General features: G+C 45.8%; 1 protein-coding gene across 4 annotated transcripts in view; it reads left to right on the forward strand.

The window, feature by feature from the left end:
* TIAM1 (TIAM Rac1 associated GEF 1) overlaps window positions 1–27,503 on the forward strand; it is a 464,008-nt gene that overhangs the window by 381,098 nt on the left and 55,407 nt on the right. For all 4 annotated transcript variants that reach the window (XM_069549445.1, XM_069549437.1, XM_069549452.1 and 1 more), the window contains 3 exons: window positions 2,868–2,954; window positions 8,646–8,870; window positions 26,743–26,846. In XM_069549445.1, coding sequence (XP_069405546.1) covers window positions 2,868–2,954; window positions 8,646–8,870; window positions 26,743–26,846 — 416 coding nt within the window. The remainder of the gene's footprint in view (window positions 1–2,867; window positions 2,955–8,645; window positions 8,871–26,742; window positions 26,847–27,503) is intronic.

Consider the following 27,503-nt stretch of genomic DNA (forward strand, 5'->3'; position numbering starts at 1 on the left):
AGAAGCTTCTGGTTATTCAGGAAATGAGTCTGTCTTTTTTGGTTTCTTCACTTGGTTTTAATCACCCCCTTCATTTTCATGACCATATGTCACGCATGGTGCCTCCTGGTCTCTGTAACTCTGAGCTTTTCGGTGGGGTGGGCGCTTTGGCTTTACATGGACTAACTCCTTCCGTTTCCTGTGGCCGTCGTTTTAGACGGTATTACATGTGTTTTCTCGGAATTAGATTGTTGCTATCCATAAAAACTAAAAATAGAACTACCTTGCACTGTGCTGTGCTTAGTTGTGCAGTTGTGTTGGACTCTTTGCGACCCCACGGACTGTAGCCCGCCAGGCTCCTCCGTCCATGGGGATTCTCCAGGCAGGAATACTGGAGTGGGTTGCTATGTCCTCCTCTGCGGGATCTTCCCAACCCAGGAATCAAACCTGCTCTCCCACATTGCAGGCAGATTCTTCACTGTTTGAACCATCAGGGAAGCCCAAGAATACTGGAGTAGGTAGCATCTCCTCCAGGAAATCTTCCTGACCCAGGAATCAAACCAGGTTCTCCTGCATTGCACGTGGATTCTTTGCCAACTGAACTACCTGGGATCCAGCAATCCCACTCCTGGTTATGTATATCTGAAAAAAATGAAAACTCTGATTCAAAAAGATACATGCACGGCAGTGTTCATAGCCGCAGTATTTACAATAGGATAGAGATACAGTGAAATAATACTCAGCCATGAAAAAGAACGAACTATTTCCATTGGTAGCAGTATGGCTGGGCCTAGAAAATATTATGCTTCGTGAAATAAGTCAGAGAGAGAGAGACAAATACAATGTGATATCACGTGTATGTGGGATCTAAAAGCTGATGCAAATGAACACATATTTCTTACTGGAGGAAATGGTTAAAATGCCCACTTACCCCTCAGTGTGCAGACTGCTGACATCTTGAAATAGAGACTGCTCCTTGGGACTCTTGACACCTTTAGTGGTAAAGAAAGAAAGCCACAAGTGAATACCTCAGCCTTCTGCTCTGACTCTGGTTTAAGGTGACTTGCTGTAGGCTCTCAGCACATCACCCCTCTAGACAATGTGTTCATTTTATATTTAATAGAAGAAAATTTGAATTAGAAGTATAATTTAAAAATTTGGTCTCAGCATTTTATATAATGATAGCATGTTAGACAGGAAATGCCTGTATTTTAATGGGTTCTAGTCATCCTTTCCCTGATACAGTCCTTGATTCAGTATCTATTCTTACAGATAAAAGGAAAAGTGTGGAAGTGCACATAAATACCACTGTGTTAAGGCTAATGTCATCTAAATGGCTCATGTCTAAAATTATTTTTATTTGAGGAGAACTTAGTGTTTTTAACATTCCTCCCTTTCATTCTGGCTGTGTTGGGTCTTTGCTGCTGTTCAGCTGCTTTCTCTGGTTTTGGAGCGTGGGGCTACTTTCTAGTTGTGATAGACAGGCTTCTCACTGGGGGGCTTCCCTTGTTGTGGAGCATGGGCTCTAGGCAAGCAGCATTCTGCAGTTGTGGCTCCCAGGGCTAGTTCCTTGAGGCATGTGGGATCTTCCCAGAGAAGAGATTGAACCTATGTCCCCTGCATTGCACGGTGGATTCTTAACCACTGGACCCCCGGGGAAGCCCTGAGTGGGACTTCTTGAAGAGTCTTCTGAAAGTTAGAAGTTGCTGTAAGAATGGAATTTAAATACGAGACTAAAATAAAGACTCTGCAAAGTCCTCAGGGGTGAGCTTGTCTTATTCTCTATCTGAGGGAGTTATGGTCCCCCCGTGGGTGATGGCATTCGGCAGTTTTGCCTGCCTGTGGGTATCTATTTCCTGCTTCTGTGAATGGTACAAAAAGAAAACATGTGTTCATTTGACACAGTCTGAGAAGTCTCAGTGAATCCCTGGGCCCCAGTCCCTTAATTAATTATTCTATTTTGTTCTTTGCTTTTTTAAAAAACCACTATATTTTTCTCTGCCTAAGCCTTATTTTTCTCCCAGAGCAGAAACCATGTCCGATATTTACAGTTGCATTAATTTCCATTGCCCTTTTAGGCTTATCTGGCAAAGTATTTTATCCTGAGGGAAAGTAGGTTTTGGTTGTGGACTTTCCATTGATTGATCAGAAAGAGTTTTATATGAGAAACAGAAGTGACCAAGGCTTGTAGCCATGGGATTGGGAACACTTAGAACTTCAGGGCCTTGTTCTGCCTTATTTTTTGAAGGATGTCACAAAGCCCAAGGTTAATTAACTAACTGAGCTCTGGAAGCCTGGATGAGTATAAGATAATCTTATGATCTGACACTAGGAGAATGTGCGATCCATCAGTTTCAATATGAAAAGGATTTGTAAAATGTGTCACTACTTATCCCCGTTTGGTGCTAGCTGAATTTTACTGAATTAAAGCAGTGTCCACATGGCACTATATAGGTGAACGCACGCTGTACAGGTGTTCTGTTCTGACATGTCCTGGGACATAGATTGACTATAAAAAAAGGTCAAGGGGACCCAAATGAGATAAGCTAACTGTTTCTCTTTTGTGTGGCAGAGAGAACAGTAACAAAAAAAGCAAAACTGGCATTAGCTATCAAGCAAGGCAAAAAACAAGGTCATTTTTTTCCACTTGAGTTGATAGTTGGTTATATGGAGATAGATGTACTTGGTAATATTAATTTTTATTGTGGCTTCGTTTAGAGTTGTCTAAAAATACTTTTTTCTGCTTTGTGACACAGTACAAACAAGGAAAGACTATAACCCCAAACAGTGAGCATGCCAGGCTCACCCCAGATTCTGTCTGTGTTTGCTCCACACTCAGAGGGTATGAGTGTTACCTGCTGTCTCACCCTGCTGTCTCTGTTTCCCAGGGTTTTCACTTTCTTCTGTGGAAGAGGATGGTGTTCGAAGGCTCTATGTGAATAGTGTAAAAGAAACTGGCTTAGCTTCCAAGAAAGGTAAGTTGTTAACCATCTTGTCTTGACTTGTCTGTCTTCAGTTCCCTTTTGGATTTCTCTGGTTGGTGAATGAGAAATATCAGCTCCTACTGTTCACCTCTGAAGAGTGTTTAAATGTTGTCACAGTGAAAACACTTCCAGGGAATATGAGTGTTTTTTCCATCAGCTCAATTGTGCAAGGAATGTTGCCTTCCTGAATTTTCAATCTAATTCGGAGCCCATTTCCATGGGGTTGGTGGGAAATTCCCTTCGAATCAGAAGGGGTTGTCTTTCCCTACCATCTGGGGTGGAATGAAGGTCTTGGGGGTCTGGTTGGAGCTGCTCGGGAAGACCCCTTTGTGCTTTGGTGCACACTGCTCAAAGCTGACACTGATCTTCACCTTAGCTTGCAAAGCTCCTTCATGTTCTGTTGCTGCCATTCATGGGGGGATCTTTGTAGAAGTTGAGAGTCTCAGGGTTCCGGATCCAGGCTTCTTGCCCTCCGTAGAGAGCTCTTGTCTGCTATACCTGCCTACCCCTCTACAAAAGCTCGTAGTACTGTCTGTCTAGGCTACTTGTAGAACCCCAGCACTCCATCCTTTTTCTACTGAGAAAATCTTTTCTTCTTAGATTTTCTTTTTTTTTTTTTTTTGGCTTCCTATATTAGTTTCCTAAGACTGCAGGAACAAATTACCACAAACTGGGTAATTCAAAACAACAGAAGTGTATTCTCAGACAGATCACAAGGCTAGAAGTTTGAAATCCAGGTATTGAGAGGGTCATTTCCTTCTGAGACCCTGCAGGAAGAGTCTCTTCCATGGTTCTCTCTAGATTCTGCTGGCTGCTGATAGCCCAGGGCATCCTTGGCTTCTAGCCATATCACTCTGATTTCCTCCTCTGTCCTTACAGGGTGATCTTTCCTGCGTGTCTCCCTTTCTTCAGATGACATTCACCAGTCGTTAGGTTTAGGACACACTCTACTCTAGTATGGCCTCATCCTGACCTGATTATACCTGCAGAGACCCCCTTTTCAAATAAGGTCACATTCTGAGTGGACATGACATTTTGGGGAGACATTCTTGGGCTTCCCTGGTGGCTCAAGTGGTAAAGCATCTGCCTGCAATGCAGGAGACCCGGGTTCAGTCCCTGTGTCGGAAAGACCCCCTGCAGAAGGAAATGGCAACCCACTCCAGGATTCTTGCCTGGAGAATTCCTTGGGCAGGGGAACCTGGTAGGCTACAGTACATGGGATTGCAAAGAGTCAGAAACAACAGAGTGACTTTCTTCTCGCTTTTTCTTCAAGTCACTATGCTCATTGTAAATGAATTGGGCAGGTAGGTAGGGCTTAAACTCCACCTTCATTTCATTCTTCTTGCTATGGAATTTTGGCTTCTTTCAGGCAGTGGCAAATTCATACCCACTGAATGTACAAGTTAAACGTGTCTCGGTCAGTTCTGCTTGGACGTGATACCTGTGTCTAGTTCTGCTCAGGGATGGCTGAAGGAAGCAGCTGGGAATGGATGGAAGGCAGACTGACCTTTCTCCCTCCTTCCACGTGCTGGGGCAGCTTAGTTCTGGGTGTTCAGCTGGCAAGGCCCCTGTGCTGCTGACCTAGCCCTGTGTTGTCAGCATCAGAGAAGCACTCCCTGCAGTCTTGGCTGTGCACAGAGATGACAAGGGTGTAACCCATGGGAAATAAAGTCCAGGTAATGTACCCGCTGCTAACTGCCACGGGTGTGACTGTTCCTTCATTTTTCTTCAAGACCAGAGGCAGCCAGTTTGGTTCCCTCACTGAGGGTATCTCAGCTAAGAGCAGAGGTGGTGGGGTTTATTCCCCTTTGAACCCCAAACTGATTTTTATCTCTTTCAGCCCTGCAGTGACTGTGCTGGGTGCGGGGGTGGGGAAATACTCTGCCCTGGTTTCAGTCACATCCTGTTTTAGTCCTTTGAATCCAAGAACCCTGGTGTTAGATGAAAACAACGGTTGAGTGCTGCAACCCCCTTTTCCCCTGTGACGCTCTTCTCTACCGATGCAAGAGGGATGTCCATTCGCCCACGTGGGTAACAAACCATCCCAATACCCGGCCTGCAGAGGACAGTGTTGGGAGAGAGATTTGGGGTTGTGTTGGTGTTCAATTGTGAAGTTTTGTCCAACTCTTTGTGACCCCAGGGACTGCAGCACACCAGGCTCCTTTGTCCTTCACTGTCTCCTGGAGTTTGCTCAGGTTCATGTCCCATGAGTCAGTGATGCTGTTGTGGTACTTGGGGTTTTTGATGTTAAAGCATAGCCTCTATGTGAAGGTGATGGAGAGCTCCCCAGTGCTGGAGAGCTCCTGGTGGACTGTACAGACTCTGATGATAAAACATCCTTCTCCTTCAGCTTCCATTCTCCATTTAGCCTCCTTCTTTATAGCCAGCCAGAGGAGTTCGTGATATTTGTTGTGTTACAGCTGCTAAGTCTTTTCCAAATTTGACCCTTGCAGATCCTTCAACAATTCATTAGAAGGTGGAGTAAACTCTGGTCATTGCCCTGTGGACACCATCCCGATGCCAGTGTTTTTTAAAATGTCCAGAATGTGGTACACACCAAGGGGAGTCTGGTTGGTGGCTTGCAGCCTAATTAGAACTGAATATTCTGTCAGTCACTGAGTCTACACTTTATTATTGTTAGCCACCATGGGCTTTTGGCCTGGAATGGGCTGACGATTAGTTCCCATATTCCTGCTCTCTCTCTCTCTCTCTCTCTCACCCTCTGCTCTGTGTTGGATCTCACATCGACTGTCCTTGTAGAATTGACTTTTGAAATCAGAGTGCGTTTACCCGTGTCTCTGTTCATCTTGGGCCCATTGTTCTGCTCTTGGAATCCTCTGAGGTTGGGATCGGGCATCTTTTATTGCTGTGACGCTCTTCTCTACCGATGCAAGAGGGATGTCCATTAAGACAGAACCTGGCTGAGAAGGCATTGCTCTAGAACTCTCTAGACAGATGGGACATTTCACAACTTTTACCCATGGGCAAGTGGGGAGTATTTTTGAATAGGTTCAAAATGAAAAACAAAGTTTTCCTCTTTCTGCTACCAAACATTAATAATGAGAGTTACTGTCTGTTGAACATCTTCAACATGCCAAGTGCAACATGAGGAGTTCTACATGGATTATTTCGTTTAGTCTCATTTAAACCATTACCAGTATTCTTGCCTGGAGAATCCCCATGGACAGAGGAGCCTGGCGGGCTACAGTCCATGGGGTTGAAAGAGTCGGACACAACTGAGCGACTAACACACATTTTTCAGGAAACAGAACTGTTTTCTGCCACAGTTCTGGAGGAGAGTCTGAAGCCAGAGTGTCTGCAGGGCTGGGGTCCCTGGGAGGCTCTGGGGGGGGCGTCGGTGGGTAGGGCCCTTTCTTGCCTTTTCCTTCTTCTGGTGTCTGCTGGCCTGTGTGCAGCATCACTCGCTCTCCATCCTCCCCTGCCTTTCTCCTCTACTTTCTGTGTCTTTCTTTTGTGTCTGTCCCACAAGGATGGTTGTCACTGGGTTTAGGACCCATCAGATAATCCAGCATGGTCTGATCTCAAGAGCTTTTACTGAAATACAGCTACAGAGATCCTGTTCCCAAATAAGGTCCCATTCCAAGGTTCCGGAACACGGACATACTTTTTCAGGGGTTGCCCTTTAACCCACTATACACTCGTATTCAAACAGTCATACAAACCTAGAAATTCTTTTTTAAAAGTTATTTAAAGAAATCAATTTATTTTTTGGCTGCACGGCTTGTGGGCTTTCGTTCCCCAACCAGGGGTTGAACCCAGGCCGTTGGCAGTGAGAGCGTGGCGTCCTAACCACTGGACCACCAGGGAATTCCAGCCAACCTGGCGACTCATTTTAAAAAACAAAACAAAACTTGCAGATGTTTGTAGTTTTTGTCCTTTCTTCTTTTTCTCCTTCTATTACGGCCTCTGATGCCTAACCAAAGGAGTTGTCTTCAAGAGAAGACTTCAAAGATGACAACTGCCTTTCACATGTGGAAGTTTGGTATTTTCAGTTCAAATGTTGTCATGCCGGAATCTTTCACCCTGAAGTGGAATGGTTAGTCTCCTAGAATTCCACATCTGGCATGGAGAGAAACTTTCGTTTCTCTCCCATTGCCTTCTCACCTGTGATGTTTCCTCGAGTATTTTTATGACAGAGAGTTGATTTCAAGTGTTTTGGAAACCTGAGTAAAGCTGGCCTTAGAGGTGTGACCCGGGGAAGCTGGGAAGTGAGAACTTCTCTGCGGAATCAGAGTGAGACTTGCGGACGCCTAAGGGGCTGTGTGGCTTCACACTGGGTGAAGATCATCCTTTGCCTTTTTGCCCTTCGGTCACACCCTTTTTACAGATTTGTTTTTCCACATTAGTCTAGAAAATAAGAATCAACCTCTTTTCTTCTTCTTAGCTGAAAGGACCCCGTATTTTGTCTCCCGTTCTTCCCTAACCTCTCCCTTTCTCACACTGCTGCAAAGTTCTTTAAATGTCAGGCAGACCTGCCCCGAGTCCGTCACAAGTTCCTGTTCTCCGAGGCTAGACTGGTTCACGGCTACTCCTCTGGGTCCCAAGCTTTGGCAGCTCCCCAGAATGCTTTGCAAAAGTAGCAGAACCTTTTGGGACCTTCAGAAGGCCACTCACCCCAAGTTCCTGATGTAGTTTTATATAAAAGGTGGTGGTGGTGGTTCAGTCCCTCAGTCATGTCTGACTCTTTGTGACCCCATGGACTGTAGCCTGCCAGGCTCCTCTGCCCATGGAATTCTCCAGAAAGAATACTGGAGTGGATTGCCATTTCCTCTTCCAGGGGATCTGCCCGACCCAGGAATTGAACCTGAGTCTCTTGCATCTCCTGCTTTGGCAGGTGGATTCTTTACCACTAGCACCAGCTGGGAAGCCTGTATAAAAGGTGGTTGGAGGGGGGGACAGGGTGTGGGGAGCAAATATGATTGCATTTGGTTCTGTAAACTCTTATCCCTGAATGTATTTCGAATGAGATGACCTTCAGTGATTGTAGCGGAGGAGAAGCCCGCATTTTGTTTCCATAGCAACGATTTTTAGGCTTTAGCTGACTGTGCACACGTGTCCACAGTAGACAAGCATGTACATGGCACACACATTGCTGAAATCAGGGCGCATTGCCACGTTTCCCCTCAAAATGGGGGGACAATAGCTAGGATAGAACACATGGGCTTCCCCGGTGGCTCAGACGGTAAAGAATCTGCTTGCCGTGCAGGAGACCCAGGTTCGATCTCTGGGTTGGGAAGATCCCCTGGAGAAGGGCGTGGCAACCCACTGCAGTATTCTTACCCAAAGACTCCCGTGGACAGAGGAGCCTGGCGGGCCACAGACCATGGGGTCACAGAGAGTCAGACAGGACTGAGAGGCTGACAGGAGAGCACATAGATTCAAGAAAGGATACGGTTGTTTGGTCAGTGTGTTCAGGGCAGCTCAGGCCTGCTGTGATATCCCAGTCTAGAACCTTCCAGAACCAAAGCCCACGTGGTCACCCGAGGAGCCCCTTGGCGCACGCCAGCCTGTGTGCAGCAGCGGCACCTCTAACAGGCAAGCTCGGTGTGCCCTTTAGAAGCCGGGCTCCTCTGCTGCTGAGATCTGATTCGACGCTGCCGCTGCTTTTATGTATGTATGTGTGTGTGAGAGATTAAACATTTTTCCATCTCGCGTTGGCAGGCCTGAAGGCGGGAGATGAGATTCTCGAGATCAATAAGCGGGCTGCAGGCACCCTGAACTCCTCTGTGCTCAGAGATTTCCTCACACAGCCGTCCCTGGGCCTCCTGGTGAGGACCTGCCCCGAGCTGGAGGGAGGAGCAGAGCTGCTGGAGAACCCGCCCCATCGGTTGGACGGCCCGGCCGACCTCGGCGAGAGCCCCCTCGCCTTTCTCAGCAGCGACACAGGTATGGCGGTGCCCTGGGGCTGCCCCTCGCGGCCTGCGTCTTTCTGTGGATTTCCTGCCCCTGTGAGATGCCTGAGGAAGATGAACAGATTACTGAGCTCCCATGTTGAGGTGTAAAGGGGCCGGAACTTACATGCTGGTGGAATTGCTGCTTGGCTGCAATGGAAAGCTCTGTCGTGCTGCTACTGTTTGCCCTTTGTGGGAAAGATAGGTAGATGGAGCCCACTATTTCTTGACTGTGGGCGGAGATGCAGAGACGCCGAAGTGCCAGGAGTGACTGAAGATGCTGGGCTTTGGTCCTGCCCCTGCTTCCATGGCATATCTCCTGTGTCGCCCCGGTCCTGTGTCTCCTTGTGTGGAAGGGGAGAGGATGTGGACTGAGAAGCCCGGAGTGGACATATGCCCAGAGCTGGTGTTTGGTCTGCTTTTCCCTGGGGCTCTTCTGACCTTGAGTCTGGAGATGAGCCCATTGGCAGAAACCCCTCCCCTGCTCCATCTGCTGTTTTTCCTGCTTATACCTTTCCTTCCACTCCTTCTGACAACCTTATGCTCACTCTAGAAGGAGCAGCTTGGATGCTCCCTGCCCCAGGAAGCCTTCTGGGACCCCCACCGAGCTCCATCCTCTGGCTCCCCAGACATCTTTCACGTGGGCTTTCTTCCTGCAACACTGTTCTTGCTTGCGTCTCTCCATCTCCTGAGTTTGTTTCCCGGGACTGGGCTAAGAGCTTCTTCACTTTTAGGTGCTCATTCTTGTTCAGCAGGAGAATCTGGGAACAAGCCCACAGGTGAATAGATACGGCTCTTGCTTAATCTCGCCGTGATCTGTTCCAGAGCTGGGGTGGCTTTTAGTAAGCTGGGACTGGGGACTTATTTTTAAAAGTTGGGTTAAAAAAGGTCTTCCTTTCCCACTTCTGAGTGTAGGTACTATGAGTATTCTTGTTTTGCAACGTCCCTTCTGAAGCTCGGTCAATAAGAATATATCACACCAGATGCCTGCTGATAGTTCATCCTCTTATTGAGTGGTTCCCTGGGAGAATTCGACAAGTTGAGTCTTGAGAGAATCAATCCCAATGAATTGTAGTACCCATATGCCCATCATATCTTTAGGAAAGCATTCCAGGGAGCTGTGTCCCGTTTTGTTTGTTTAATTGAAGTATAGTTGAATTACAGTGTTGCGTTACTTACCACTATACAGCAAAGTAACTCAGATATATATATATATATTTAGTGTGAGTGCTTAGTCCTGTCCAACTCTTTGTAACCCCATGGACTATATAGCCTGCCAGGCTCCTCTGCCCATGGAATTTTCCAGGCAAGAATACTAGAGTGGGTTGCCATTTCCTACTTCAGGGGATCTTCCCAACTCAGGGACTGAACCCATGTCTCCTGCATCGGCAGGCAGATTCTTTAGCATGGGGGCCACTTGCTGCTGCTCCTGCTGCTGCTGCTAAGTCGCATTAGTTGTGTCCGACTCTGTGCGACACAGATGGCAGCCCACCAGGCTCCCCCGTCCTTGGGATTCTCCAAGCAAGAACACTGGAGTGGGTTGCCATTTCCTTCTCCAATGCATGAAAGTGAAAAGTGAAAGTGAAGTTGCTCAGTCGTGTCCGACTCTTAGCGACCCCATGGACTGCAGCCCACCAAGCTCCCCCGTCCCTGGGATTCTCCAGGCAAGAACACTGGAGTGGGGTGCCATTGCCTTCTCCAATGCATGAAAGTGAAAAGTCAAAGTGAAGTTGCTCAGTCGAGTCCCACTCTTATCGACCCCATGGACTGTAGCCTTCCAGGCTCCTCTGTCCGTGGGATTTTCCAGGCAAGAGCAGTGGAGTGGGGTGCCATTGCCTTCTCCACTTGGGAAATGTAAATATATAGGAGGCCTGACGTGCTGCAGTTCCTGGGGTCACAAAGAGTTGGGTATGACTGGGTGATTGAACAACAACATACATATATATATGGAGACACATATACATGTGTGTATATGTATATAACGTATGCATGTATATATATTCTTTTTCACATTCTCTCCCGTTGTGGCTTGTCACAGGATATGGAATATAGTGCCCTGTGCGCTACAGTAGGACCTTATTGTTTATCCACTGTGCATATGCCCGTTTGCATCTGCTAGTCTGAAACACCTGCTCCTACCCTCTCCCACCCTTCGCCCCTGGTGGAAGATAACCACCAGTCTCCTCTCTGTCCCTGATTGTGTTTCTATTTCGTAGATAGGTTCGTTTGTATCGTATTTTAGATTCCACATATAAGTGATATCAAGTGGCGTTTGTTTTTCTATTTCTGACCGGGGAGCTGTGTATGCGTAAATGATAGGGAGTGAATACCAGCAAGGCTGTTCTTTTACGTGACCACAAGATGGCAGGCTCAACCCCATAAAACTTGGTTCACGGTGGTTTCTGTAAAATGACCCAAGTGAGGCATGTTGGGTTACATTAGGTTATTGAAAGGGTTTTATAAGGTCTGGGTGTACATACTACAAATCACAGTGTGTGCTCAACCATTTTTTGGATGTTTTCTCCTGTCTCAGTTTTCCCTGTAGGTTATGGGTATAAATTAAGGGTTGGCGAATTAAGACGCACTGGCCAAATCCAGGCTGTGGCCTCTTTTTATAAATAAAGCTTTATTGGAACACCATCACACCCATTCATTGATGTTTTGCCTCTGGCTGCTTTCCCATTTCAGTGGCGGATTTGAGTAGTTATGACTGGATGCATGGTCTGCAAAGCTGAAAATACTATCTGGCCCTTTACAGACCTCTCATATAAAGTGTGATTGACATTGCTCATGATTTGTTCCTTTAAACACAGTCACTGTTTTGATATATTTCTTTCTTTTGAGAAAAGATTTGTGTGTGTCTCTGTGTATATGCATATACATAGTTTGCGAAGTTTTAAGACTTTTCATTAAAAATTTTTTTATTTTAAAGATGTGTTTGTACATAGGTGCCTGTTTTGAGAATATCTGGGTATATTCTGGGTACACAGCCTTACCCTGTCCACAGCTGACCCATACATCCTCCTTCAGACCAGATGCCTTTGAAATCTGTGTGCTAAATATACTGAACCTAAATGTTGTTTAAACCCATTAAAACTTTTTTATTTTGGAATCATTCTTAGATGATTTATTTGTTTGTTTCCAAATCATAACTGGGCTTCTCTGGTGGCTCAGAGAGTAAAGAATCTGGCTACAATGCAAGAGATCCAGGTCCGATCCCTGAACTGACAAGATCCACTGGAGAAGGAAATGACAGTCCATTCCAGTCTTCTTTCCGGGAGAATCCCATGGACTGAGGAGCCCCGAGGGCTACAGTTCATGGGGTCACAAAGAATCGGACAAGACTGAGTGGCTAACACACACACAAACAAATCATGTCTTGGAATCAGCATTTAAGTATTTGCTCTTAATAATTAAGCTGGTTGCTGAAAGTTATATTGTTGACTGTGACATGCTTCTGTCCTTATGGTTTAACATTCTAGTGTAGTTCTTTGTTCTTTTAACTGCTTCACCTTTTACTATTTTGTAGTGATCAAAAACCCTTCAGAATCAAGTGTGCTTGGTCAAGTTAGATAATCAACCTGGTTCAGAAATACAGCGTGAAGGTAAAGTCACCGTGTGGGTTTCCTGGATGTTTTCTAAATTGGTTTCAACATTATTAAGTTCCAGAAGCATTCTCAAACGCTCTCAGCAGCTGTAGCTCCATCCCCTTGGCCAGAGGGAAGCAAGACACTCAGGCCCCCACCTGGGTCCCAGCCTGTTTGCTTTCTGGTTGTTACCATTTCCTTGTCCACATGTGACAGTGGAAGATAAAAGAGGGGGCAAGTAAACAGGATAAAACAACCTGAAAGATGGTCCACAATGAAGCAGAGATAAAGCAGTGTCCACAGGCAGCTGCAGTGACGATAGAAAACAACGGAGAAACTGTGTACAATGGGCAGGCTGGACTATAGCCTTAGTCTAAATTTAGAAGTAACTAAAAATAAGAAGCATGCTGAGTGACAGATTTGAGATTTGATGCGGAGACCATTTTAAGGTGGTCATAGTGAATGTGAGGCCACGTGGACAGAGGGCCTGGCCATGTCCACAGGCACCCCGGCTGGTGCCTCTCTGCAGGAGGTTTTACCCGGTGAATTGCCCCTTGTAGCAAGTCCAAGTCTTCGAGCTTGGCCCTGATCCTGCCCTGAGAGTTCTGATGGAAAGATGTGATTAACTTTCAGGGCTGGATTCTTTCTGAAGCCTTTTTCATGGAGAGGTTTGTTTCCTTGATGTAGAAACCTCACTGCCTAATGGCTTAAGTGGGCTGTGGAACCAGGTTCCTTGGGAATGAGTCCCATGTTGATCTTTATTAGCTTCATGACTTTAAACAGATTATGGTTAAGCTGTGCTCCGTGACCTCATGCCTACAGTGGGGATCATGCCACGCTGCTATCAAATGAGGCTGTTGTGAGGAATGATTGAGTAATTAAAGTGTTCAGAATAAGTCCTAGGAGGTGCTCAGTGAATATGCATTCAAAGCACAGTGTCTTAACGGTGACGGGAAGGTTCTCTGACTTGTAACCAGGGGCTGCTGGGTGTTATTCTCCTTACTACTACACTCCACTTCTGTCTACACCAGGAGTATTGTCTGAACTAAGTTTATGAAGTATACTGAAAGCAGTTTCCTTCCCTGGGTAGAAAGAAGTAGATTCTACTGTCTAGATGCTGAGACCGCTGGGCCCCTTTTCAGAAATAGTGATTCCCTTGGTCTGGGGCAGGGCGTGGGTATGCATTTTTTAGGGTGTGTGGTTGCTTAAAAACTTTCAGGTGATTCTAATGTGCAGTCAACATGGGAGGTTGCTCTCTTAGGTCACCAGCTCTTTTCTTGGTTCTTGGTCCTGTTTTTTGTCTGGGTGAAATGGTAAGATGATTGGAATGGTACGGTCCCATGCAGACCATAACTGGGGTGTTTGTGGATAACTTTCTGTTGTCTGCTTCATTGAGATTTTTGTAATGACAGCCTGCTAGGTGATCTTTATCCTCCTCTTCCTCAGTATGGGAAGGACACTTCCCAGTATGGGTTGCTGTGTTGGTTTGGAATGTCAGAGACTGGAAGATAGATTCCATCCTCAGGGTTCCCTCTAAGACTCAGTTTCCATTCTTGGCCATTGGCCATCCATGTGTCCTTGTGGAAATCTGCCTGGGGCTATTCTTCATCTTTTTTTTTTTTTTTTGACAGTTGTTGAGGTCCATACCGGTACAAAAATGGGGGAAGGAGGTCCAGACAGAAAGCTTGTTGCTTCAGTGGCTCTTATTTTAGAAAGAGCCTTGAAGTAAAGGGGAGGCTGGCATAGGAAGTTGCAAAACTGTAGTTTCTTTGAGCTTCCCAGAAAGCCTCTCTCATGCTCCTGTGTGATTTATTTTGAATTATGATCTCATCTGGTGCTGCTGCCATTTTGGACCAGAAAATTCTTTGTTGTGGTGGGCTGTTCTCAGCCTTGATATTAGTAGTTTTCCAACAAACCACTCTCAACTAGTCCTCATAACCCTCTTCCCCAAATTGCGTTAATCAAAAATAATCTTCAGACATTGCTAAATGTTCTTCCAGGGTGAAATCTTTCCAGGTGAAACCACTGGCCTGGTTTATTAGAATGTATACCTTCACTCCTCAGCGAAGTATTATATGAACATCAATATAGGAAAGCAAATCTAATCTAAAATAATTTTTGAAATAACTTCGATAAAACAAAAGCCCCTGATATCATGCCAGCTAAAATAATTTTTGAAATAACTTCGATAAAACAAAAGCCCCTGATATCATGCCAGCTATAAGAATCATAATTGATGTCTTTCCAGGACTTCAAAACGTCTGTTTGTCTCTCTTACTTTAAGTTCCGTCCTTAAGGTTCAAGTACATTTGACTTTTGTGATGGAGGCAGCTTGGCTTTATCATCCCTAAAATTCACTTGACCAGTTGGCATAAAACAGATGCCCTTGCTTAGATCAGCAAATAGTTTATGATATTACAATGAAGGGCTTCCCTGGGGGCTCGATGGTAAAGAATCTGCCTGACAAAGCAGGAGACATGGGTTCAAGCCCTGGGTCAGGAAGATCTCCTGGAGAAGGAAATGGCAACCCACTCCAGTATTCTTGCCTGGGGAATCCCACACACAGAGGGGTCTGGCAGGCTCTAGTCCATGGGATTGCAAAGCATCAGACACTACTAAGCGACTAATCAACAGTTACGATGAAAGCTCAGTGAACTAAAAGTGTTAGTCACACAGTCGTGTCCGACCCTTTGTGACCCCGTAGACTGAAGCCCACCAGGCTCCTCTGTCCGTGGGATTCTCCAGGCAAGAATATTGGAGTGGGCTGCCATTGCTTCTAATTTGAAAAATGGCCTTTCCAGAAGTTGAGCTGGGTGGGTTAAGTGGCTGTGGCCCGCCCTAGCCCCTACCCATTAAAGGCAATTAGGGTGAGCCTTGGGTTTGGAGAGTCAGCCCCCTGGGTCCGAAGCTGAGTGGAAAGATGGCCATCTCTGGTGGGCACCGGTCGCCCACCTGCAGGAGGTAGATTAAGCAGCCTTTGCTGTAGCAGGAAAGGCTTCTGTGATAGCCAGGAGAGTCAGGGCGTCTCGGTCAGAGTGGGGGAAGCCGATCTTTGATTGGCCCAGCAGTGCAGGCTTCCCTGCTGTGCCCGTGAAACGCAAGGTTCCGTTTCTGGTTGGCGTTCCATGCACATTGTGTGCAGCTCCATTCTGCAGACAGTCGGGAGGGGCCACATAGAGAGAGGAGCTGCCCAGACCTGTTCCCGCAGACAGGCAGGGTCGCGTTCTCCAGACTCCCAGATAGCCAGGTGCATGTGGCCTTCTAGGTGTCTGTTGGGAAAATGTGGAACCGTGTGCGTTTTGTAAACTGCTGTGTGCGATGCTTACTGTCACCCAGCACAGGGCTCGCTCCCTAGGGCCCTGCTGGGGAAACCCCAACGCCTAGTCCTGCCTTCCTGCTGGTTCTGATTAATGACACCATCAAGTCCTGAGTGTGGAAAAACAGGGTTGCTTCGGAGATTAAAAGCCTCCATTTGTATAATTTTAAAGAACATTAGTGGATTATAGTTTGACTTTCACAACAAGCTGATGGGGTGGGAGGAACTATATGTACAGTTTTTATGGATTAAAAAACTGTTCTGTGTAGAGAAACAGACTCTGGGATTTTGTGAAACATGGTTGGAAAGAAATTGTCTTTCAAGTTAAAATTGTAGTGTTTTTCCTCCCCTGCCTTATAGAGTATATATAGCTCTCCTGAGGGTTTTTTTTTCCCCCTTTATAATTGTTTTGATTTTATTTTCTTAGCTTGAGGGAGGGGTGAGTATTTATGTTGATCTTATATATTATGAGTGTTTTTATGGAATTCTTATATGACAGTAAAGTGGCTGAAAAGCAAAGCAAAATCATAGCATAAGGATTGGGTTCCAGCTCAGTGTCTTTACTGTGTGTGTGTGTGTGTGTGTGTGTATGTGTGTGTGTGTGTGTGTATGTGTGTGTGTGTGTGTGTATGTGTGTGTGTATGTGTGTGTATGTGTGTGTGTATGTGTGTGTGTGTGCGCACGCGTGTGTGCATGGGTGCACATGCACACTTAGTCGCATCTGACTCTGCGACCCATGGACTGTAGCCCACCAGGCTTCTCCATCCATGGAAATATCCAGACAAGAATACTGGACTATGTTGCCATTTCCCGCTCCAGGGGATCTTCCCAACCCAGGGACAGAACCCATGTCTCCTGCGTTGGGAAGCCCCAGTGTCTTTACTGGCCATGTCTAACCTTTCCTTTTCCCCTTCCCCTCAGTTGTTTTTCACTCACAGATCGAAACTCAGGTGTTAATAAAGACTTTTCAAAAGTCAGTTATGATTGGTTCTTCTTTGGAAATGTTTGGAGTATCTCTTAGTTCAACAAACATTGTTAATATATCTCATAAGGCAAAGATCTTTTTTGCCTTCCTCTGTTAAGTCTCTAATGGTCTTGAATGGAACCTGAGTGAATGTACCTCATCCGAGTAAATTAATAGAAATGTAAGCTTACACGCATGTGTTTGTTCTTCTCCTAAGCTCATTGTTTTCTGTCCTGATAATGGTGAGTGGGACGTGCTAGCAGCAGAGGTTTCCTTGGTTACAGAAACAGTTCCATTATGATGTGAAAATAATTTTAAGAAGCAGAAAAATGATCACACCTGTTCACGACATTGGATGTTATTTATGGCAGCTTTTGGGATGGCCTACGGGTTCTGTCCTGCTGGGCTCAGCTCTGCCCTGAGGTTCCCCATTCTCTGAGGCCGCCCTGTGCTCGGTCACTCAGTCGTGTCCAACTCTCGCAGCCCGCCAGGCTCCTCTGTCCATGGGATTCTCCAGGCAAGAGTACTGGAGTGGGTTGGCGTGCCCTCCTCCAGGGGATCTTCCCGACCCAGATCTCCTGCATTGCAGGCGGATTCTTTACCGAGCCACCCGCCCTGCTTATCCTGTGTTTAAAAAGTGGGGTGTGATTGACATATAACATTAGTTTCAGGAGTACAACATGACGAGCCTACGTTTGTATGCATCGCTATATGACCTGCACTGTGTCTAGTTAACATCCACCAGGACACATACTTCCTTTTTTTTCTTCCTGATGATGAGAGAGGTTTACTTTCTTAAAATACAATACAGTATTATTAATTAGTGTGTGTGTATGTGTGTGTGGCTTGCCAGGTGGCTCAGCAGTAAAGAATTCGTCTGCAATACAGGAGACATGGGAGGCGTAGGTTCCACCCTTGGGTCCAAAAGATCCCCTAAAGAGGGAAGTGGCAACCCACTCCAGTACTCTCGCCTGAGAAATCCCATGGACAGAGGAGCCTGGTGGGCTGTAGTCCACGGGGTTTGCAAAGAGTTGTACGTGACTTTGAGACTGGACAACAACAAATGTTATATGTCTCCATGCCTTATTTATTTTTATAACTATGCATTGTTACCTTTTTACCCATTTCACCCACCTGTCCCACCACCCCCTACCTCAGGCAATCTTCAATCTATTCTCTGTGTCTGTGAGGGCTTTTGCTTTTAGATTCTACATATAAATGAGGTCGTACAGTATTTTCTCTCTCTGACTTATTTCACTTAGCATAATGCCCTCAAGGTCCACCCATGTTCATACAAATAGTAGATTTCCTTTTGTTTTTAGGTCAGTTCGGTTCAGTCGCTCAGTCGTGTCTGACTCTTTGCGACCCTATGGACTGCAGCATGCCAGGCTTCCCTGTCCACCACCAGCTCCTGAAGCTTGCTGAAACTCATGTCCATCGAGTCAGTGATGCCATCCAACTGTCTCATCCTCTGTCGTCCTTTGGTTTTATAGCTGAATAATTCTCCATTGCCTACTCCCGCTCATCCTTTGTCTCTTTAGTTTTGGCCCTGTTCCGTCTCTGTGGTTCCAGGTATCACTGGCATCTCCTTTGTGCCATGTAGTGATGTGCAGGGTGCTGGGGAGAGTGGAGGTGGGACAGGCAGTTTCATGTTCTTCTTGCTTCTTCAACTCGCTCTTAGCCTATCTTCAGTTCTCTGGAGCTGTCTGCATGTGCACTGGTAAGTAAATGGGGACAAAGTAAATAATTCCTTCAGTGTCCGCTGTTAGAGGAAAAGTCTCTTGTGGTGAAGGAAGCTAGAGTAGGAAGCTGCAAAATTCTGTTTGTATGGGGTTGCGTAGAAACTCAACAATGGTGTTCTATAAACCTCTTCCTCTGGGAGGTGTTCAGAGAAAGCCTTGAAGTGTGGGAGCAAGAACGTGGCTTTTCCTGGTCTGATTCCCTGTTCCTGCCATGCTGGTATCTCTCTTCAGCTCTCTTAAAGGGCACCACTATCAATTCCTGCCTCTCTGGCTTTCTTTGATGACTTAAGTTCCACTAACCACGTATTGGTTATCTACTGCCTTGTAACAAACCGCAGGAAACCACCATTTAATTTGCTCACTGCGCTCAGCACTTTGGGCCGGGCTCAGCTGGGTGGTTGTTCTGCTCTCCTTGCCTCAGTCACTCTCGTGGGCTGTGCCATTTGGGCTTGACTGGGGCTGGGTTAAACTGGCCTTTCTGACATATTTGGTGATTGGTTGGCTGGACCCCTCTTTCTTTGAGGTCTTTCATTCTCAAGAAGCTCCCTTGGGGGTTTCATCGTATGATGGTCCAGCATTCCTGGGGGATCAGACCCGAAACTGTACAGCCACGTAAGACCTTAGCTCAGAATTCACATATCACCACTTGGGTCGCATGCTGCTGTTCACATCAAGTCACAACCCAAATTCATGGGGTGTGGAGAGAGACACAGAGATCCAGGCTTAAAGGAGCAGGAAGAATCATCACTGTCGTCTTTGCCGACTGTCTAACCATTGCCTTTCTCCTCTTTTATTAATTCTTATCTTCAGTTAAGGGCAGAAGCAGAGCCAACGGGGTAAAAAAGAATATATGTTTTAGAATCAGATAGACCCACACTTATTGAGTCTCAGGACTTCTTTTCTATTCTAGATATTCATACTTTTGCCAATTATATGTGTTGAAGATAACCTTTCGCAGTGTACAGTGTATCTTGTTGCCTTCGTGTTGCCTTTTGACAAGGGAAAGTTTTTAATTTTAGTAAAATCTGATTTTCTGTTTCCTAGGATTTGTGCTTTTTTCTCTCTTGTTTAAGAAATCCTTCTCTCTCTCCCCTGGATAACAAACATTTTCTTCTGTTATTTCCTGCTGAGAGATTTATATTTTGAACTTTTCCCTTCTTGGTTCATACCTCCCTGGCACTGATTCTTGCGAATGATGGGAGTTAGGGTCCTGCTCTTTGTTTCCCCACGTGGGTAGTCTGCTGTCTTAGCTACATTGTCAAATGTTCCATTCTTTTCCCCCGGATCTGCAGTACCACATCTGCTGTGCATCACACTTCCACACATGGGTGGGGCTGTTTCTGGGACTCTCTGTTCTGTTAGCCTGTCTTCTTGCTAATTCTGCACTGCTTTGTATTACTGTTAACTTTAAATGCATTCTGATATCTGGTAGGGAAAGTATCCCAGTCTTGCTTTTTCTTTCCCCGCCCCACCCCTCTAAAACTGTCTTTAGTATTACTGGCCTTTTGCTCTTTCATAGCAAATTTTGTTCCAGAAATAACGCTGCCAGTGTGGTCTGTCTGAATTCAGATCCCTCACTATTTGTTGAGATTTATATTATAGCCTCATATGTGGCCTGTTTGCCTACACTGCTAATCTTTGGAAAAAACATGCATCCTCAAATTCTTGTGCATAGGGTTTAAAATACACTGGGGGGCCAGGCTCAATAATTCTTGATGTTTGCCGCTTCTGTAGTCTGACTAAGTCTATTTTGTCTGGCATTTGGAGAGCATTCTTTACATTTGCCTGATTTTCTACCCTGATACTTTCAGCCTTCTTTGTCTTTTTTGTTTAGTCTATTTCTTATGTATAGCATGTAGGTGAGGCTTTGTGTGACATTATTTCGGTTTTTATCTAAACATGAAGTATAATATTGAGTTTAGTCTACATCACATTTATTTAGAAGACCCATGTATCTGGCTCATTACTCTCACCATATTTTGCCGTCTTGATCTTGTTTATCCTTCCTGCCCTTTCTAGGCCTCTTTTGGGTTGAATTTCTAAATTCCACTTTCCCCTTTCAACTTATACAATCTAATTATATTCTATTCAGTGGTTGCCCTTAATTTTTGGTTTTTCCCTTAAAATTTTAACGTCTCCTGAAGCATAAAAGGATCATGAAATGATTTAAATACAGTCACCCACCACTGCTTTAGTTTCATCTTGTGTTTTTGGAACAAATGCCTTGTGGGTGTATGTGTGAAGTGTTGTGACTTGCCTGTTTGTATTGTGGTGTTCAGCCGCTCAGTCGTGTCCAGCTCCCTGTGACCCTGCGGACAGCAGCACACCAGGCCTCCCTGCCCTTCGCCATCTCCTGGAGCATGTCCTGTGTGTATATCAGCTCTTATTTATCATTTCACCTTGTCTACCAGATTATACGTGTGTGTGTATACATATTTTCCCACCCAAAATACATCCTTTAGAGAATTTTTAAGGAAAGTTCTGTATTAGTAAGCTTTCTCACTCTTTGTCAAATGTTTCTTGTAAATTTTTCTTCTTGAATACCATTTTGACTTGAAATTATGTCAGTTTTATGTTGACAGTTTGAGAATTTGAGGATGTCTATGTTTTAGTGAGGTAATGTCTTCAAATAGGCCTTTCAAATGTCTTTCTTCAGTTTTATTCTTATCCACTGAGTGCTTAATTTCAGTGTTTATAGCTCTTATTTCTAAAAATTTTACAAATTTACCTAATCTTTTTTGAAAGTCTCTTTTCTGTTGTTCCTTTTTCTTTCTTTCTTTCTTTCTTTTTTTGAAGCATACTCATTTGACAATCTGAAAATTACAGTATTATTCCTAGGAAATCTCCTTCTCCTTGTTGTGGCTGCTGCGTCTCCATCATGGGGAGCTGGTTCTCCTTGTGTTCTGTAATGATGGATTGTGGTTCTTGTTGGACCAAGCTTATGCCTGACCATTAATATGAAACCATCATTAAGGGTGATTCCCTCCAGAACAGACTTGTTTTTTGCCTTTTGCCAGATGCTCTTGGAATACAAATTCAGAGAGACTTTAAGGCAGTTTTTCATCTTGAGTATCATGTACTGAATGTTTGCGTTCTGCCAGAATTCCTGCATTGAAGTCCTAACCCCCATTGGGAGGTTTATTAGGAGTTGGGAGCCATTGGGAGGTAATTAGGTTCAGATGAAGTTACCGGCTGGGGCTCCCATAATGGGATTAGTGTCCTTGTAAGAAGAGGAAGAGAGACCAGGGCTCACCCCTCTCACCTTGCACACACAAGGAGAGGTTGTGTGGGTACCGGGGAGGTGGCAGCCAGGGGAAGGGCCTCGCCATGGAAGGAATCCACTGGCACCTTGCTCTTTGACTTCCAGTCTCCAGAACTGAGACAAATCACTGTCTGTTGTTTAAGCCCCCCAGTCTGCGGTCTTAGTTACACTGGCCTGAGTAGACAAAGATGTCGGAGTCTCCAGAATGGAGGACATAGTGTACATTTGAATCTCCAGCACCCCTGGGGCCAGCCTGTGGTTCTCATCTCCAAGAAGAAGCCTCTCTCTCTCCCTGCTCTTGTATCCCAGCATATAGGCAGAGTTAGATCAGCCTCTTTGTCTTTCTTTTTTCTCTTTCACATGTGAGCACTTTCTTTAATTTTTTATCTATTTTTAAATTTTTGTTGGAATATAGTTGCTTCACAGTGTTGTGTTAGTTTCTGCTGTATAGCCCAGTGAAGCAGCCATCCAGAAACATGTTGACATATCCCTCCCTTGTGTGTCTCCTTCCCACTCAGGTCACTACAGTGCATTAAGTAGGGTTTCCTGTGCTATACAGTATGTTCTTGTCAGTTGTACCTGTTCCATACATTTGTTGTTTGTTGTTCAGTCGCTCAGTCGTGTCTGACTCTCTGCGACCCCATGCACTGAAGCACGCCAGGCTTCCCTGTCCTTTACTGTCTCCCAGAGTTTTTTCAGGCTGATGTCCATCGAGTCGGTGATGCCATCCAACCGTCTCATCCTCCGTCGTCCCCTTCTCCTTCTGCCTTCAGTCTTGCCCAGCATCAGGGTCTTTTCCAGTGAGTCGGTTCTTCATATCAGGTGGCCAAAGTATTAGAGTTTCAGCTTCACTTCTTACAATTCTGTCTTTTCGGGGTGAGAGTATAGCCCTTCTAGAGAACCCTATGAACGTGGGAGATTTAGTTCTAACTCTCTGACTTGTACTGACCCAGTACCTGTTTTCTGTCTTATCAGTTCAGTTCAGTTCAGTTCAGTCACTCAGTCGTGGCCGACTCTTTGCGACCCCATGAATTGCAGCATGCCAGGCCTCCCTGTCCATCACCAACTCCCGGAGTTCACTCAGACTCACGTCCATCGAGTCTGTGATGCCATCCAGCCATCTCATCCTCGGTCGTCCCCTTCTCCTCCTGCCCCCTATCCCTCCCAGCATCAGAGTCTTTTCCAATGAGTGAACTCTTCACATGAGGTGGCCAAAGTACTGGAGTTTCAGCTTAAGCATCATTCCTTCCAAAGAACACCCAGGGCTGCTCTCTTTCAGAATGGACTGGTTGGATCTCCTTTCAGTCCAAGGGACTCTCAAGAGTCTTCTCCAACACCACAGTTCAAAAGCATCAATTCTTCGGCGCTCAGCTTTCTTCACAGTCCAACTCTCACATCCATATGTGACCACAGGAAAAACCATAGCCTTGACTAGACGGACCTTAGTCGGCATAGTTATGTCTCTGCTTTTGAATATGCTATCTAGGTTGGTCATCACTTTCCTTCCAAGGAGTAAGCGTCTTTTAATTTCATGGCTGCAGTGATTATAGTTTCTTAGAGCTCAGTTTTACGTTTGAAAAGGATTCAGGGGCCTTCCCTGGTGGTCCAGTAGTTACCACTCCCTGCTTCCACTGCAGGGAGCACAGGTTCGATCCCTGGTTGGGGAACTGCCCACGTGCTATGCAGTGTGAGCAAAAAATAATAATAATAAAAATTAAATAAAAAGGATTCTGTTCTATTTTACTTAGCATTTGTAAGTGTTTCTGTAGAATTAGGGTGGGGGGTTGCTTCCTTTTCAGGATAGCTGGCCTGTGTTAGTGAAAACCCTGTCATTCGTTTCCCCACTGTTTTGTGGGCGTCCTCTGACCCCAGGCATTATAATGTGCAGTGGGAGCATGCAGGGTCACGGCATCTGGCTGTACAGAATGGGGGTTGCCGTTGTGCAGACTGCCGCACGAAGGTGACCTTGTGTGTCTTACAGCCTGACTGTCAGCTTGCTGCTCAGGGAGCCATGGTTCCTGCCATTTCAGAGCTTAATGCTGTTCAAATCTTCCCCTTCTCTCTAGCCCCAGCATCTAGATCATTGCCCCCGTTTCAAGTATTCAATCACGATTTTTTCCCCACTCTCGTGGTGACAGTATGACATCGTTGATGTCCACCAAGTTAATTGAACTTCTTTCTTTGGCAGCTTCCACCATGTTATTGAGTGGTGGTGGTTTAGTTGCTAAGTGGTGTCCAGTTCTTGCGATCCAATGGACTGTAGCCCCCTGGCGCCTCCTTCCATGGGATTTATAGTGAGTTAGTGATTAAAAGAAGTGCAGGAAAATCGTAGAGACAGAGCAAAGGCGCAGGAAGGGTGGGCACAGATAGCAACGTACAAACCATGCAAGCTCCGCTTTCTTGGTGTCCCCTTCCAGAGGAAGGGAAGGGGACCATAGGATGCAGTTCTGGAGCAAGGTTAGCTCAGGGATTGGCATCTTCCCTTAGTTTCCCAGTCAACCTAGAATCTGATCTGAATGTGATGCCCAACACAGGCTTATGACTGCGATGGTGTCACTGGAGTAAGGTAGCCTCTTTTCAGACTGACGCTTCCATCCCAGGAGTCAGAAAGTGGCTCCTTCTACCCATGTTTCTTCTTTCTTCCCTTTTCTCTTCTCTGGTTACGGTGTGGTGCTATAGTCCCTTACCTAGTGCCTGGAATATTCTAATAGTCATCAAACCAATTTCTTATCAGACTAGTAGAGGTTTGTAAATATCTGAGAGACTTGTTGCTCCTAGTCTGGTCCATGGACCTGCAGTGTTGATTGGTATCATGGAGTGTGTAAGAAATGCAGAATCATAGTTCTGACCCTATTCTGTTTGAATGTGCATGACAGAAATCCCCAGGCAGCTCAGACGCTCTTTAAATTTGAGAAGCCTCCCAGAGGAAAGTGATCTTAATGTTCTCTTCCCCAGCACAGGGCTTACCATAGCCAACCACTGTAGTCAACGGTTTAGTCACTAAGTTGTATCCGACTCTTGCAACCCCATAGACTGTAACCCGCCAGGCTCCTCTGTCTATGGGATTCTCCAGGCAAGAATACTGGAGTCGGGACTCGGTAAAATAGGAAAGAAAGTTGCCTGCACTTTTGCATGGACTATGGAGGAAAGAGTGGATGTTATGTTTGAAGTCTGCCAGATAATGTCTGTGAAGCAGTTATTCGTCTTTAAAATAATTTTGTTCATTCATTTTTGGCTGTGTTGGGTCTTCATTGCTGCACGGCTTTTCTGTAGTTGCAGTCTGTGGGGGCTGCTCTTCATTGCAGGGCACAGGCTCCTCATTGAGGTGGCTTCTCTAGTTGCAGGACATGGGGTCTAGGGCGAGCAGGCTTCATTAGTTATGACACGTGGGCTCAGTAGTTGCCACTCCCAGACTCTAGAGCGCAGGTTCCGTAGCTGTGGCGCATGGCCTCAGTCGCTCCACAGCACGTGGGATCCTCCCAGCCCAGGGACTGAACCTGAATCTCCTGCACTGGCAAGTGGATTCTTAACCACTGAACCACCGGGGATGCCCCAAAACAGTTATTTTTAAAATGTTCTTCTCAAAATGCTTTATTCAGTTGTCTTAGCAATTAATTGATCCGACAATTAATTTGTTGATTATAAATCAATCAAATCACCTAATTTAATTTTATTTAAGTTTTATTGTATGTGTTATGGGCTTCCCCGGTGGCTCAGTGGTAAAGAAGCCGTCTGCAGTGCGGGAGCTCCAGGAGACATGGGTTCTGTCCCTGGGTTTAGCAAGATCACCTGGAGGAGGGCATGGCAACCCACTCCAGTATTCTTACCTGGAGAATCGCATGGACAGAGGAGCCTCCTGGGCTACAGCCCATAGGGTCGCAAAGAGTCAGACACGACTGAAGCAGCTTACCATGCATGTGTATATATTATATTGTCTTAGCTGGGCCTGTGGTGACAGACACCTTGGACTGAGTGACTTAAACAACAGACATTTATTTCTCATAGTTTTGGAGCTGGGAAGTCCAAGCCCAGGCTTGTTGCTGAGGGCTGCCTTCCTGGCTTGCAGGTGGCTATTTTCAGTGTCCTCACAGGAGAGGAGGGGAGTTCTGGTTTCTCTTCCAATGACACTAATCCCATCATGGAGGTCCACTCTCAAGACCTCCTTTAAGCTTCCTTAGCTCCCAAGTGCCTCATCTCCGAATACAGTCCCACTGAGGGTTAGGGCTTTACATATGAATTTGGCAGGGGTGGGTGGAGCGGTAAACATTCAGTTCAGTTCAGTTCAGTCACTCAGTCGTGTCCGACTCTTTGTGACCCCATGAACTACAGCATGCCAGGCCTCCCTGTCCATCACCAAGAGTTTACCCAAACTCATGTCCATTGAGTCGGTGACGCCATCCAGCCATCTCATCCTCTGTCATCCTCTTCTCTTCCCGCCTTCAATCTTTCCCAGCATCAGGGTCTTTTCCAATGAGTCAGTTCCTTGCATCAGGTGGCTAGAGTATTAGAGTTTCAGCTTCAGCATCAGTCCTTCCAGTGAATATTCAGGGCTGATAAACATTCAGTCCGTAGCAAATATTGTGTATTATAAAATATATATTATAAATAATAAAAATGTATTATAAAGTAATAATAATAGTGGTAACGATAAAGATAGCTAAACTAGCATGTAATGAACCAAGGTCATGGCGTCTGTACTTGGAGGGTTTAACAATGCATGGACACATCATAAGCTTAAGGCTCTCCAGCTGGCTTGGTGCCAGGGAGATGCGGGTTCCATCCATGGGTCAGAAGATTCCCTGGAGCCACAGATGGCAACTTGCTCCCCTATTCTTGCCTGGGAAATCCCATGGACAGAGGAGCCTGGCGAGCTGCAGTCCATGGGGTCGCAGAGTGGAACACGCTGAGCACACGTGAGCTTGATGCCACACTTCCTTGCCCTTGTAGCGGTGGCTGTATGTGCTGACCCGTGTGTCCTTCTGATTTCATCTTGCAGGCCACAGCCTCTGCAGCGAGCAAGGCAGCAGTGCTGAGGCTGCTCCGGAGGAGGCTGAAGGGCCGGACTTGGAATCCTCAGATGATACTGATCACAGCAGCAAGGTGAGAGATTTCCATTTTCACATCCCATGTCTCGAACCACTAAAGAGTCACAGCTGACACGTCACCTCTGCAGCTGTGTGTGGCGGGAAGGCCCCTCCATGGGACAGAAGTGTTTCTACTTCTGAGAGGTCACTAAATAGGATATGGCATCCTAATGAAAGCCGTGAGAACAAACCCAGATGTGACAGTATAAGCCAGAGCTCACTCTTAATGAACTGAAGTCTGTGTCCATCCTGTTTCCTTCTTATGTCCTCCCTTTCTGTCTGAGGAAAAGGCATCCAAAATGAGTGTAACTGGGTCAGTTATACTTTCCTGCTACTCAGGGTTTCTATAAGGAACTGCATTTGCGTGGCCTCCGTTTAGCTCTTGTGAAGGGTGAACATCTTCTACATTAAAGGGAAAGAGACCATCGATTTGTCCATCCAAATACAGCGTGCTCAGCTGGGTGAGCACCGTGACGATGTTCTTATTCTGACTCTTGGGTGCTGCTATGAATTTGTTTTCCATAATTCATCATGCTTTATTTCCACTTCCTAAAGAGTTCCATGTGTCAGTAACCTCTTTTCATCACAGTGTCACATTTTAAAACCTCTATTACCTATAGCCGAAAGACGCCTCTGCAGCAAAAAGCGTGTGTGATTATGTCCGTATTTATTC

This window comes from Ovis canadensis, chromosome 1, assembly GCF_042477335.2.
Source record: "Ovis canadensis isolate MfBH-ARS-UI-01 breed Bighorn chromosome 1, ARS-UI_OviCan_v2, whole genome shotgun sequence".
NCBI lineage: Eukaryota > Metazoa > Chordata > Mammalia > Artiodactyla > Bovidae > Ovis > Ovis canadensis.